This window comes from Hyla sarda, chromosome 2 (assembly GCF_029499605.1).
Source record: "Hyla sarda isolate aHylSar1 chromosome 2, aHylSar1.hap1, whole genome shotgun sequence".
In the NCBI taxonomy this organism is placed as follows: Eukaryota; Metazoa; Chordata; class Amphibia; order Anura; family Hylidae; genus Hyla; species Hyla sarda.
The window spans coordinates 289,042,037-289,054,966 of NC_079190.1; the positions used below are offsets into that span (position 1 = coordinate 289,042,037).

At 45.3% G+C, this 12,930-nt stretch overlaps 1 protein-coding gene across 1 annotated transcript in view; it reads left to right on the plus strand.

The window, feature by feature from the left end:
• The first annotated feature begins 226 nt into the window (after positions 1–226).
• The window catches only part of GPATCH3 (G-patch domain containing 3), a 29,371-nt gene continuing 16,667 nt past the window's right edge, over positions 227–12,930 (plus strand). The window contains exons 1-4 of the mRNA XM_056557402.1: positions 227–635; positions 1,823–2,241; positions 2,726–2,900; positions 12,555–12,733. Of these exons, the coding sequence (XP_056413377.1) occupies positions 227–635; positions 1,823–2,241; positions 2,726–2,900; positions 12,555–12,733 (1,182 nt within the window). The remainder of the gene's footprint in view (positions 636–1,822; positions 2,242–2,725; positions 2,901–12,554; positions 12,734–12,930) is intronic.

Genomic DNA, 12,930 nt, shown 5'->3' on the forward strand with positions numbered 1-12,930 from the left:
TTATAGGCTGGACATGATTGGTTAACTAGCGTCTCTAGAAAGTTCTAGGGATGCGGGTTAGTCGCCTCGATGTATAATCTAAGATGTTTGTATAGATGGTCAGATATATGGCGCCCTCGGTCATTTATACGCTTCCTTCGTCCACATCTATGCCTATAAGTAACGTATGATGAGACGGTGAGATGGCGGATTGTCACGTGATTGTATTCTCTGCGCCTCCATTAAAATGGTTGAACGTGAAAGTCTTCCCCAGCCGACATGGCGACAATTTCCTGCCATGGCCAAGATGGCTTCTGGTCACATGACTGTAACTACAAACATGGCGGAGTCCAGTGCCCCTGTGCTTTTCTTGATCTGTGGCATTCCCCGGAGGTTTCGCTCCGCTCAGTTGCGTCATTATTTCAGTCAGTTCACGGAAAGCGATGGTTTTGTGTGTTTTCACTATCGGCACCGACCGGAGCGGAGGGGACTGGCGCCTGAGAGGAGTTCCACCTGCTGCTGTCCGGTTAGGATTAGGCCGGACAGGGCAGAGAGCTTCATGAAGATGTATCACGGCAAGCCATGGCTGGACCCGGCGGGGAATCTGGTGCCAGGGTGGTGCCTACTCCACAGAGTCCGTAGCTCCCCGGAAGAAGGTATGTCAGTCATGGCGATGGCTATTCTGATCTATACTGTGGAGAAGACCAGTTACATGTAGAGCAGGGTTGGCCAAACAGTATGGGATATTTATCAATACCTGTGCAGAGTAAAGGTTGCCCATAGCAACCAATCAGATTGCTTCTTTCATTTTTCAAAGGCCTTGTTAAAAATGAAAGAAATCTGGTTGCTACGGGCAACTGTGCCACTCTTCCTCTACACTGGTTTTGATGAATCTCCCCCGTGTGTTTCAAAACTACAACTCCTAGCTAAAGCTGTCCGGGCATGCTGGGAGTTTGTTTAGCAACAGCTGGCAGCAGATTGATCTAATCTATACTATAGGTCAGTGGTCTCCAACCTGCAGATGTTGCAAAACTACAACTCCCAGCATGCCCGGACAGCCGTTGGCTGTCCGGGCATGCTGGGAGTTGTTGTTTTGCAACATCTGGAGGTCCGCAGGTTGGAGACCACTGCTATAGGTATACATCTGAACACTTATAATAACAGTAAAAAGTAAATGGGGAAGCGGACACGATGAATGGATCCTATTGTTTTCATAAGGAACTAGTTCCGATCCAAAAGTGTCCAGAGGCTGGTTTACATTACTATAATAAAAGCACCTTTTTTGTATCCATTAGGCTGCATTCACATCTCGTTTTTGCAATACGGGTCCCGTATCCCGTTTCTGTACAAAAAACGTATATATGTCTCCAAACCGGACCGAAACGTATGCAACCGTATATGCCTCCTCACGTTTTCAAAGAGGTTCTCCGGTGCTTAAACATCTTATCCCCTATCCAAAGGATAGGGGATAAGATGCCTGATCGCGGGAGTCCCGCCGCTGGGGACCCCTGGGATCATGCACGCGGCACCCTGTTTGTAATCAGTCCCCGGAGCGTGTTCGCTCCGGGACTGATTACGGGCGACTACAGGGCGGGCGGCGTGTGATGTCACGGTCCGCCCCTCAATGCAAGCCTACGGGAAGGGGGCGTTTTAGTCTCTGTTTTCTTTTAGAAGTTAAATGGCTCTGTAATAAGAAATGTGATACTTATCTTCCTTGCCATTACTTCATTGATGCTGCACCATATTGGACACTAACTTTACTCTTCATACATATGAGATGCAAAAATAATTTAAAATGCCATTCATGTAAGAACATCCTACATTAATTGTATTTATTTCTTAGACCACAAGGACTTTCCCTACAAGACTCGACGTGAATTGCTGGGAGCCCAATGTTCGGAGGATGCAGAGAAACCTGTTACATCAGCAGAGTTGCTCAGAATGTCAGAGCTTAATCCTCCGGCACTCATGCCCCAAGGAAATGTTGGTACCCCCCTGGGTGTATTCTTGCAGCTAATACGATCGTGTCGTTTGCCACCCAAGCTCATAACTCGACTGGGTCTGAAGTTTTGCCGTTCACGGCGGCGTTACAGCAGTGTCCCCTTTGTTTATGATAAAACAGAGACTTTAGTAAAAGGAGAGGGTGTTTACACTGCTAATGGACATGAGATAAGTAATGGAGGCAGCACTGGATCAAATATTCTTACATCGGATGTTCCTCAAGAAGAGAATGACACTCAGGAGCAATCCCACTCTGAAGATGTAAGTTCTGGTCACACATGAAATGCTGTTAAATTGTCCTTGTTTATCTCTTTGGGTGCCATGGTGGTGACAGGATTTGGTTTTGATTGGGGATGTTCCCATACTGGTATCTGTGCTGATAGCGGCCATTTTCATGAGTACTTGTGCTCCTGCAAATGTCCTCGATATCCATCCTGATACCTACAGACCAAAAAATAAATAAAAATAAATTCCTTCTCACGTTCCCATGCTGAGGCCTTTTCATAGTTTACTCTGTTATCCGGAGTGGTGTATGTCCTGCCACTTGATGTCATCGCGCAGCAGGTCCTTCACCACTTCAGCATGTAGTAAGAAGGTCCTGCACAGAGAAAAGCATGTAGAGGCCTCAGCACGGGAGCGTAGGGAAGGTGAAAAGGATTATATTGACTTAATGAGGGCATCTACCTAATAGGAAGTTCCCTACCTACCTGACTACCTAACCTAATGTACTCATCTTTTTTTGTAGGACAATGACACTTGTGAAGAATGGGAGCGACATGAAGCTTTACATGAAGATGTGACTTCACAAGAACGGATTAAAGAACGTTTGTATGAGGAAGAAATTGAACTAAAGTGGGAGAAGGGTGGATCAGGATTGGTCTTTTATACAGATGCCCAGCTATGGCAGGAGCAAGAAGGGGGTATGTTGCATGCACTGAACACACTTAAAAGGGTATCGGTCTATTAAAAAAATATAAAAAATAATGCTGAGACCCCCAGTGATTACTAAAATTGATCGGCAGCAGTGTTCAGCTGATTATGGTGCCTGTTCATTTCTGCTCTCAGTGAGCAGTTTGCAGATTCGCAGAAAGTTGATGGACATCTATGGAATTTCTGTGAATTTGTACACTACTCATCCCATTGTTCGAATAGAACAGAGCAGTGATGAGAAGTGAACAAGTGCTGCTATTGGTTATTTATAGCAGTCTGTGGAGGGCCCAGCACCTGGACCTCCACTTATTAAAACTACTAACATGTCAATATCCATCAGAAAAATGCTGTTATATTTTTGCACAAATAACTTTAAAAAATTTTTTTTTTATTTTTTTTTTATATGCTGTCATACTTGAGGGATAACGATTTGAAAGCTGTCTGTGAATGCATTATATTAGATTTAGGGATTTGCAATTGTTGCCTGTGATGATGGCTTTCTCGGTCAGCTCCATTGGGGGACACAGACCGTGGGGTATATCTTGCTGACACTAGGCATACAAAAAGTAGGATATACCCCACCTACTGACTTTGAACTAATCAGTTTTATCTTTGTATCAGTAGGAGGCAGGCACAGGTCTGGAATTCTCCAGACCTGGTGTTTTTTTTTTTTTTTTTTTTTTTTCTAGCTAGGGCCTTTTATTAGGTTTTTTTCTCTCCTTTTCTGGTTTTTAGGTGGGGGTTCAGGAGTATGGCGCTTCCTGTTCCCCCATATGCGCCTAAGAGTATGCACCGTTAACTCCTTCCCGCACCTTGGGTCCAGGTCCCCCTATCTTCCTTGCTTGTCCCGCTGTCTCAACCTGATATGATGCAGGAGACCATAGCTGGCTGAAGACCTCTTAGGTGAGTATGGCTGTATGCATGGTTGGTATATTCCTCAACCATCCAATCCCCTCCCTTTTCATTCTCTCTATCCTTTTCCGGGCATTTAGGGGACTTTTCTTTATTTCTGGGGCTTGGGATAGTGATCTGGCTCAAGGCCCACTATCAGCACTGTTGGGACTCGGGGATCGCGGGGCAGCTTCCCTCCCACTCCCCAGCACTGCTTACTTCTCGCAGCAGCCTGTACTTTTCTTTCTTGACTGTAGTCCCTGTCAGCAGGGATGTCATTGCGCGGCCGGACGCATTTTACTTTCCCTTTCGCCTGCTCCTAAGACAGTGCGCACGGCGGGTGAAAAACTACTTGAGGCTGCGGCCTGGTCCGGGATTTAGCTCTGCCCACTCACTGTATGCAGGGGGTTGGCGGGAATCCTGCCCTCCTCCTGCTACCGGCCTGTAGTCTTCTTGCACGCGCACCAGGGGTCACTGATGCACCTATCAGCTAGGTGCCTATGCTTTGGAGGGGTGGGGTTCGTCATCTGTGGTACCGTTCCCGGTCCAATACGCTTCAGTCTAAGGCGACCTCCGCACACTCCCACTCTCCAAGGGAATTAGCGGATGATGTGTCGGACGCCACCTCGGATAAAGAGCAGCACTCTGACATGTCTGATATGGTGGACAGTTTGGTGTCGGTCATCGGGGACATGTTTAATCTAGAGGATCCAAGAACTTTGGATTCTGATCCGGAAGTTTATTTTCGTCGCTCTTGTCGTGCTCTCAAGCTGAATTTGACGCCATGCTAGACATGGCTTGGAAGCCTCCGGATAAACTGTTTCAGGGGACCAAGAAGATACAAGCTCAGTTTCCCGTTCCTCAGAATCTGATTTTCAAGTGAATGCTGCCGCCGGTAGTTGATCCTCCGGTTTCGCATCTGTCCAAGTAGACTACTCTGCCTCTGGCGGATGCAGTTTCCTATAAGGATCCGGTGGACAAGAAGATCGACAACTTGGTGACGTTTGCCTTTGAAGTGGCAGGTTTGGCCTACCTTTGCTTCCGCCTGGGTATCCAAGGCCGTCTCGGTTTGGCTTCTCAGCTGCGCCAAGGCATCCTGTCCGGTGCTACTCGGGAGGACTTGGCTTATCTCGCTCGTCAACTCTCTCAGGCCGGAGACCTCCTTTGTTGGGCTGCTTTGGAGTCCACCCAATGTACGGCCTTTGCCTTTGTGGCTGAAGGTGTGGGATACAGATGCTGCTTCGAAGAAATCTCTGAGTTGCCCTTCTCAGGTTCTCGGCTTTTTGGAAAACTGCTAGATGAGATCATATCTGAAGCTACTGGAGTTAAAAGCTCTCTGCTCACACAGAACAAACCCCATCGGAAGACTGCTTCTTTCCGGCCCGTTCGGTCTTTTGTATCGGGTCGGCCTCCCAAGCACGAAAAGCCCCTTCCTTCAACACACGTCCTTCCTGGAAACAAGGCAACCATTCTGTCGATTTCTCAGCAAAGTCCGGTAACCATAAGCCTTCCTCTTCCTGAAGGGATGCCCCCACAGGGCTGTGGAGTCGGAGTGGAGGAGTCGGATGAAATTTTGGATACCTGGAGTCGGCAAACAATGCACAGACTCCGACTCCTACTAAATTTAGATAGGAATAAAAAAAAAAAAAATCAAGTTTAAATGTCTCAATTCACAAAAAGTTATAATTAACCCCTTCCCGACCTATGACATACCTGTACGTCATGGGTGGCAAGGTGTTCCCGACCCATGACATACAGGTACGTCATGGACATTACTGCCGCTACTCGCGGCACCCCGCAGCGCCCGGAAAGATGGTGGCTATCACTGATAGCCAGCCATCTTACCGTGCGACCACGGGGGGTTTCGTCCCCCACCCCCCCCAGCGATCGCTGCTATCAGCTGGTCAAATCTGACTAGCTGATAGCAGCGTTTCGCTATCAGAATACTTAGCAGCGCGGTGTGTGAGTTCCGATCACGGGGATCGGGACACACACCGCTCTGCTAAGTGTCCCTGACCCGTCCCCCGGCGTCACTTACCCGTCCGAGCGGTGTCCCGAGCGGTCCCGGCGTCCTCCGTGCGGTCCCGACGTCCTCCAGGCGGTCCCGGCTGCGCTGCGTCCCGGAGGTGAGTTTCCGGCAGCAGTGCAGCATCTTCATTGGCAGCAGTGAGATCGCCGTAAAGCGATCTCACTGCTGCCTCTGAGAGTTTCAAAACTGCAACTCCCAGCATGCCCAGACAGCCTTTGGCTTTCTGGGCATGCTGGGAGTTGTAGTTTTGCAACATCTGGAGGTCCACAGTTTGGAGACCACTGTATAATGGTCTCCAATCTGTGCTCTTCCAGATGTTGCAAAACTACAAATCTCAGCATGCTCAGTCTGTCCAGGCATGCTGGGAGTTGTAGTTCTCTAACATCTGGAAGAGCACAGATTGGAGACCATTATACAGTGGTCTCCAAACTGTGGACCTCCAGATGTTGCAAAACTACAACTCCCAGCATGCCCAGACTGCCCAAGCATGCTGGAAGTTGTAGTTCGGCAAAATCTGATCCTTCAGATATTGCCGAACTACAACTTCCAGCATGCCTTGGCAGTCTGGGCATGCTGGGAGTTGTAGTTTTGCAACATCTGGAGGCACACTAGTTGGGAAACATTGTCCGTTTCCTACCTCAGTGCCTCCAGCTGTTGCAATTGTTGCAAAACTATAACTCCCAGCATGCACTGACAGACCATGCATGCTGGGAGTTGTAGTTTTGCAACAGCTGGAGGCACACTGGTTTGGAAACACTAAGTTTGGTTGCAAAACACTTGAAAGTTTATTACTTAACTTAGTGTTTCCAAACCAGTGTTCCTCCAGCTGTTGCAAAACTACAACTCCCAGCATGCACGGACAGCCAAAGGGCATGCTCGGAGTTTGCAACAGCTGGATGTTTGCCCCCTCCCCCAATGTGAATGTACAGGGTACACTCACATGGGCGGAGGTTTACAGTGAGTGCTGCAAGTTTGAGATGGCGCAAATTTTGCGCTGCAGCTCAAACTTCCAGCGGCAAACTGGCTGTGAACCTCTGCCCATGTGACTGTACCCTAAAAACACTACACTACACTGACACTAACCTAAAATAAAAAGTAAAAAACACTACATATACACATACCCCTACACAGCCCCCCTCCCCCCAAAAAATGAAAAACGTCTGGTACGCTACTGTTTCCAAAACGGAGCCTCCAGCTGTTGCAAAATAATAACTCCCAGTATTGCCGGACAGCCATTGACTGTCCAGGCATGCTGGGAGTTTTGCAACAGCTGGAGGCACCCTGTTTGGGAATCACTGGCGTAGAATACCCCTATGTCCACCCCTATGCAAATCCCTAATTCAGGCCTCAAATGCGCATGGCGCTCTCTCACTTTGGAGCCCTGTCGTATTTCAGGGCAACAGTTTTGGGACACATATGGGGTATCGCCGTACTCGGGAGAAATTGCCTTACAAATTTTGGGGGGCTTTTTCTTCTTTAACCCCTTATGAAAAGGTGAAGTTGGGGTCTACACCAGCATGTTAGTGTAAAAAAATAAATTTTTTACACTGACATGCTGGTGTTGCCCTATACTTTTCATTTTCACAAGAGGTAAAAGGGAAAAAAGACCCTCTAAATTTGTAACGCAATTTCTCCTGAGTACGGAGATATCCCATATGTGGGCGCAAAGTGCTCTGAGGGCGCACAACAAGGCCCAGAAGGGAGAGTGCACCATGTACATTTGAGGCGATTTGCACAGGGGTGGCTGATTGTTACAGCAGTTCTGACAAACGCAAAACAATAAATATCCATATGTGACCCCATTTTGGAAACTACACCCCTCACGGAATGTAATAAGGGGTGCAGTGAGCATTTACACCCCACTGGTGTATGACAGATTTTTGGAACAGTGGTCTGTGAAAATGAAAAATAAAATTTTTGATTTGCACAGTCCACCGTTTCAAATATCTGTCAAACGCCAGTGGGGTGTAAATACTCACTGCACCCCTTATTACATTCCATGAGGGGTATAGTTTCCAAAATGGGGTCACATGTGGGGGGGTCCACTGTTCTGGCACCATAGGGGCTTCCTAAATGGGACATGCCCCCCAAAAACCCTTTCAGAAAAACTCACTCTCCAAAATCCCATTGTCGCTCCTTCCCTTCTGAGCCCTCTACTGCGCCCACCGAACATTTTACAAACGCATATGAGGTATTTCCTTACTCGAGAGAAATTGGGTTACAAATTTTAGGGTGATTTCTCTCCTTTTACCCCTTGTAAAAATTAAAAAATTGGGTCTACAAGAAAATGCGAGTGTAAAAAATGGAGATTTAGAATTTTCTCCTTCACTTTGCTGCTATTCCTGTGAAACACCTAAAGGGTTAAAACACTTACTGAATGTCATTTTGAATACTTTGGGGGGTGCAGTTTTTATAATGGGGTCATTTATGGGGTATTTCTAATATGAAGATCCTTAAAATCCACTTCCAACCTGAACTGGGCCCTGAAAAATTACGATTTTGAAAATCTTGAGAAAAATTGGAAAATTGCTGCGGAACTTTGAAGCCCTCTGATGTCTTCCAAAAGTAAAAACTTGTCAATTTTTTAATGCAAACACAAAGTAGACATATTGTACATGTGAATCAATATGTAATTTATTTGGAATATCCATTTTCCTTTCAAGCAGAGACTTTCAAAGTTAGAAAAATGCTAAATTTTCTAAATTTTCATGAAATTTTTAGATTTTTTACCAAGAAAGGATACAAATATCAGTGAAATTTTACCGATAAAATAAAGTAGAATATGTCACGAAAAAACAATCTCGGAATCAGAATGATAAGTAAAAGCATTCCAAAGTTATTAATGTTTAAAGTGACAGTGGTCAGATTTTCAAAAAATGCCCAGTTCATGAAGGTGAAAATGGGCTGGGTCATGAAGGGGTTAATGACTTCTCTACTGTAAGAATAAAGACCAATGCATGCAGTGCCACACGTAACCGCAAAACTAACACGTTAAGTGACCGTGAAGAAGCATGCTTTTCATATGCTTCACTATATGGCACACAACGCACAATTAGGAGCGGCAATACTTATACTTTCCAGCATTGCCAGCACCTACCCTTTTTTTTTTAATTTTGGTTACTATGGCTTGGTTTTCTGTCCGAGGGGTAGTGTTCGGTTATTTTGTCTGGTTACCTCGGACGCCTGTGGTTTCTTTCTCTGTCGGACCTCTTCTACTGCTTTGGGACTAAACTGATTAGCTCAGTCAGTAGGCGAGGTATATGCTGCCAGGAGGGGCCGACTTCTTTTTGTATGCCTAGTGTCAGCCTCCTAGTGTCAGCAAGCTATACCCATGGTCTCTGTGTCCCCCATTGGAGAGATTTTACAGTAAGCATAAAAAAATCTACTTTTTCTGTTAGTGTACCTATCATTTATAAAAACATTTGACAAGTCACAGAGACATGTTAAAATCTTTCGTCAATCCATGTTCTGCGTCCCTAATTATAAGTCTATAGTGTCTTCCTGTGAGGCAGAACATAGAGCGCTGAAAACCCAGGAGTGAAGCATGCTATCACACACTTCTGTCCACTTGTTTTAATGATGTCTCTGTGACATGTCAAAAGTTTTTATGAATGACATACACTTAAATAGATTCTGGGCGATTATTTTCCCTGCTTCACATCACCCACGTTATCAGCTCTTTTGTGGACCACAGCAGAATGCAGCAACAAGCTCTATTTGATATAATGGATCCGGGTGATGCGCGCTAAATTTACCCACCTTCCCAACCATCTATTTGCCAGTATTCATGCATCACCGCTTACATTGACCCGGCTCTTAATAATAACTAGTAAGCCTGGCAATCGCTGTTGTAGAAAAATCTTTATTCTGCAGCACTAACTTGCTGCAATTTCCTTAGCACTTCTAAAGGACTGTCAAAAGGACCACATGTTGGCAAAATAACAAAAGCAAGCATTAAAGGGAGTCCTCCAGGAAATGTATGCTGCTTGAACCACAGGCAGCATGAAATCCTGACAGGAAACCTTGTTACTAACTACTTTTTTACTCTTAATCTCAGGTGTTTTCAAAGAAAATGTACAAATCAAGTAGAGGAGGCCATCATGGACGCTATCTGTGCTGCACGAGATTCACTAGGTTGCCACAGATGATATCCACAGAAAATCAAGATAGTAGTGACAGTAGAGACAGAAAGCCGTTTCTTTTAAAAGAATTGCAGATCTTTTATTCCACAATAAGCGCTATGGGGTTTCACCATCTAAAAGTCTTTTAGATCTTTTAAAAGTACCAGGCTTCCTGTCTCTGCTGTGGCTACATTCCTGTTTTTCAGAAAAAACATAATTTAAAAGGAATCTGTCATATTAGTGTCACCCTCACAAACCTGTTGGTACAGGCTGCAGGTGCGGGTGACACTGATGATAATGATACTTGCCTATCCCTTATCCATCACTGTCTGCTCGTTATGCTTTTTAGTTTGCCAGTAGGCTTTGGTGCACTGGCACAGCTCCAGGAGCATGCTGAGGTCATCGCTGCTGCTTCCTTAAGCCTGCTCGCAGCCAGGTCGAGTGAGTAAGCTGTAGCTGCGTCAACGTGCTTTTGGAGTGCCAAGCCTGCTGCCCAAATAAGAAGCATAACAGGCGAACCGAGCAACGGATTGGGCATAGGTAAGTTTCATATATACAGGGTAGGCCCTTTATATGGATACACCTTAATAAAATGGGAATGGTTGGTGATATTAACTTCCTGTTTGTGGCACATTAGTATATGTGAGGAGGGAAACTTTTTAAGATGGGTGGTGACCATGGTGGCCATTTTGAAGTCGGCCATTTTGAATCCAACTTTAGTTTTTTCAATAGGAAGAAGGTCATGTGACACATCAAACTTATTGGGAATTTCAAAAGAAAAACAATGATGTGCTTGGTTTTAACGTAACTTTATTCTTATTATTTACAAGTTTCTGACCACTTATAAAATGTGTTCAATGTGCTGCCCATTGTGTTGGATTGTCAATGCAACCCTCTTCTCCCACTCTTCACACACTGATAGCAACACCGCAGGAGAAATGCTAGCACAGGCTTCCAGTATCTGTAGTTTCAGGTGCTGCACATCTCGTATCTTCACAGCATAGACAATTGCCTTCAGATGACCCCAAAGATAAAAGTCTAAGGGGATCAGATCGGGAGACCTTGGGGGCCATTCAACTGGCCCACGACGACCAATCCACTTTCCAGGAAACTGTTCATCTAGGAATGCTCGAACCTGACACCCATAATGTGGTGGTGCACCATCTTGCTCAGGGAACATGCCAGGTCTGAGCATTCCTAGATGAACAGATTCCTGGAAAGTGGATTGGTCGTCGTGGACCAGTTGAATGGCCCCCAAGGTCTCCCGATCTGACCCCCTTAGACTTTTATCTTTGGGGTCATCTGAAGGCAATTGTCTATGCTGTGAAGATACGAGATGTGCATCACCTGAAACTACGGATACTGAAAGCCTGTGCTAGCATTTCTCCTGCGGTGTTGCGATCAGTGTGTGAAGAGTGGGAGAAGAGGGTTGCATTGACAATCCAGGGTTGCAATTGACAATGGGCAGCACATTGAACACATTTTATAAGTGGTCAGAAACTTGTAAATAATAAGAATAAAGTTACGTTAAAACCAAGCACATCATTGTTTTTCTTGTGAAATTCCCAATAAGTTTGATGTGTCACATGACCCTCTTCCTATTGAAAAAAAACAAAAGTTGGATTCAATATGGGCGACTTAAAAATGGCGGCCATGGTCACCACCCATCTTGAAGTTTCCCCCCTCACATATACTAATGTTCCACAAACAGGAAGTTAATATCACCAACCATTCCCATTTTATTAAGGTGTAGCCATATAAATGGCCCACCCTGTAGTCTTAAAGTAGATATGCGGCAGAAATCCCCCCCTGTACCTGGGCTGCAAAAAAAAAAAAAAAAAAACTAACTTTAACTCACCTTCCTATTTTCCCCCATTGCTCCGGCATCCCGTTCCTCCGGCGCTGCTCGGCCTCAGGATTGGAACGTCACACTGTGGTCAGTGTATCGTCTGCTGCAGCAATGTTCCACCTTGGCCAGTGATAGGTTGAGTGCTGAGTGTGTTACATGACCGTCTGGCAATACGCTGCCTGCACTGTGAGGTTTCAAGCCTAAGAAGCCAGCAGCACCGAAAGAACAGGAAGCCAATATCTCCGCAATGGGGGAATGTAGGAAGCTGGGTTAAAGTTAGTTTTTTGTTGTTTTTGCAGCCCAGGTACAGGGGGATTTCTGCCGCATATCTCCTTTTAAGTATCATCATTGTCACCCACACTAACAACCTGTACCACCGGGTTAGTGCGGGTAACACTGGTGACACATTCCCTTTAAAACCAAACCATACCTGGGGGCAGTCTCCCTGAATTCTTCCTGCCTGGTTTAGTTTGATTGACATGTCTCTCCCTATTTGAGTATAGATCAGACTTTTAAAATAAGCCAAGCTGGACAAGAACCCCTCCCAGGCACTTCGCCTGGTTTTAAACTATATTTCAGACTAAAACAAATTTGGGCAGAATCTTCTGACTGACTTCCTCTAACTGGTGCCTTAGCCAGTTTTGATAAGCTAAAAGCCAAATTACAAACAGAAAAATTGGCCTTGTTGTGTATAGCAACCATATTTCATCACATATCAATCTATCAACTTTCTTTTTTTTGGTCATTATTCCAGATTTTGATGAACAGACAGCTGATGACTGGGATGTGGACATGAGTGAGTATTATGAACCTGGTACTGGAGATAAGGATGCAAAAGATTTTCTGAAGATGCGACTAGAGACAAGAAGGCGTGAAGGTCTAGACACAGCTAGAAAAAAACGTGACTTGGGTGGCTTTGAACAGCATACAAAGGTTAGCACAGCTTTCTTTTTGCTTAAGTACACACGTGTGTAATAAAGTAATGAACCTGCATCATTCTTCTTTTATGCCAAAGCTAAGGGTGCATACAAAGGGAAGGAAAAGTATGAAGGAAAATTATTTTTCCTTTTTATCCACTCCATGTTTTGGCTTACAATAAAAAATAAATAAAATAAAAACTGCATGGGTAA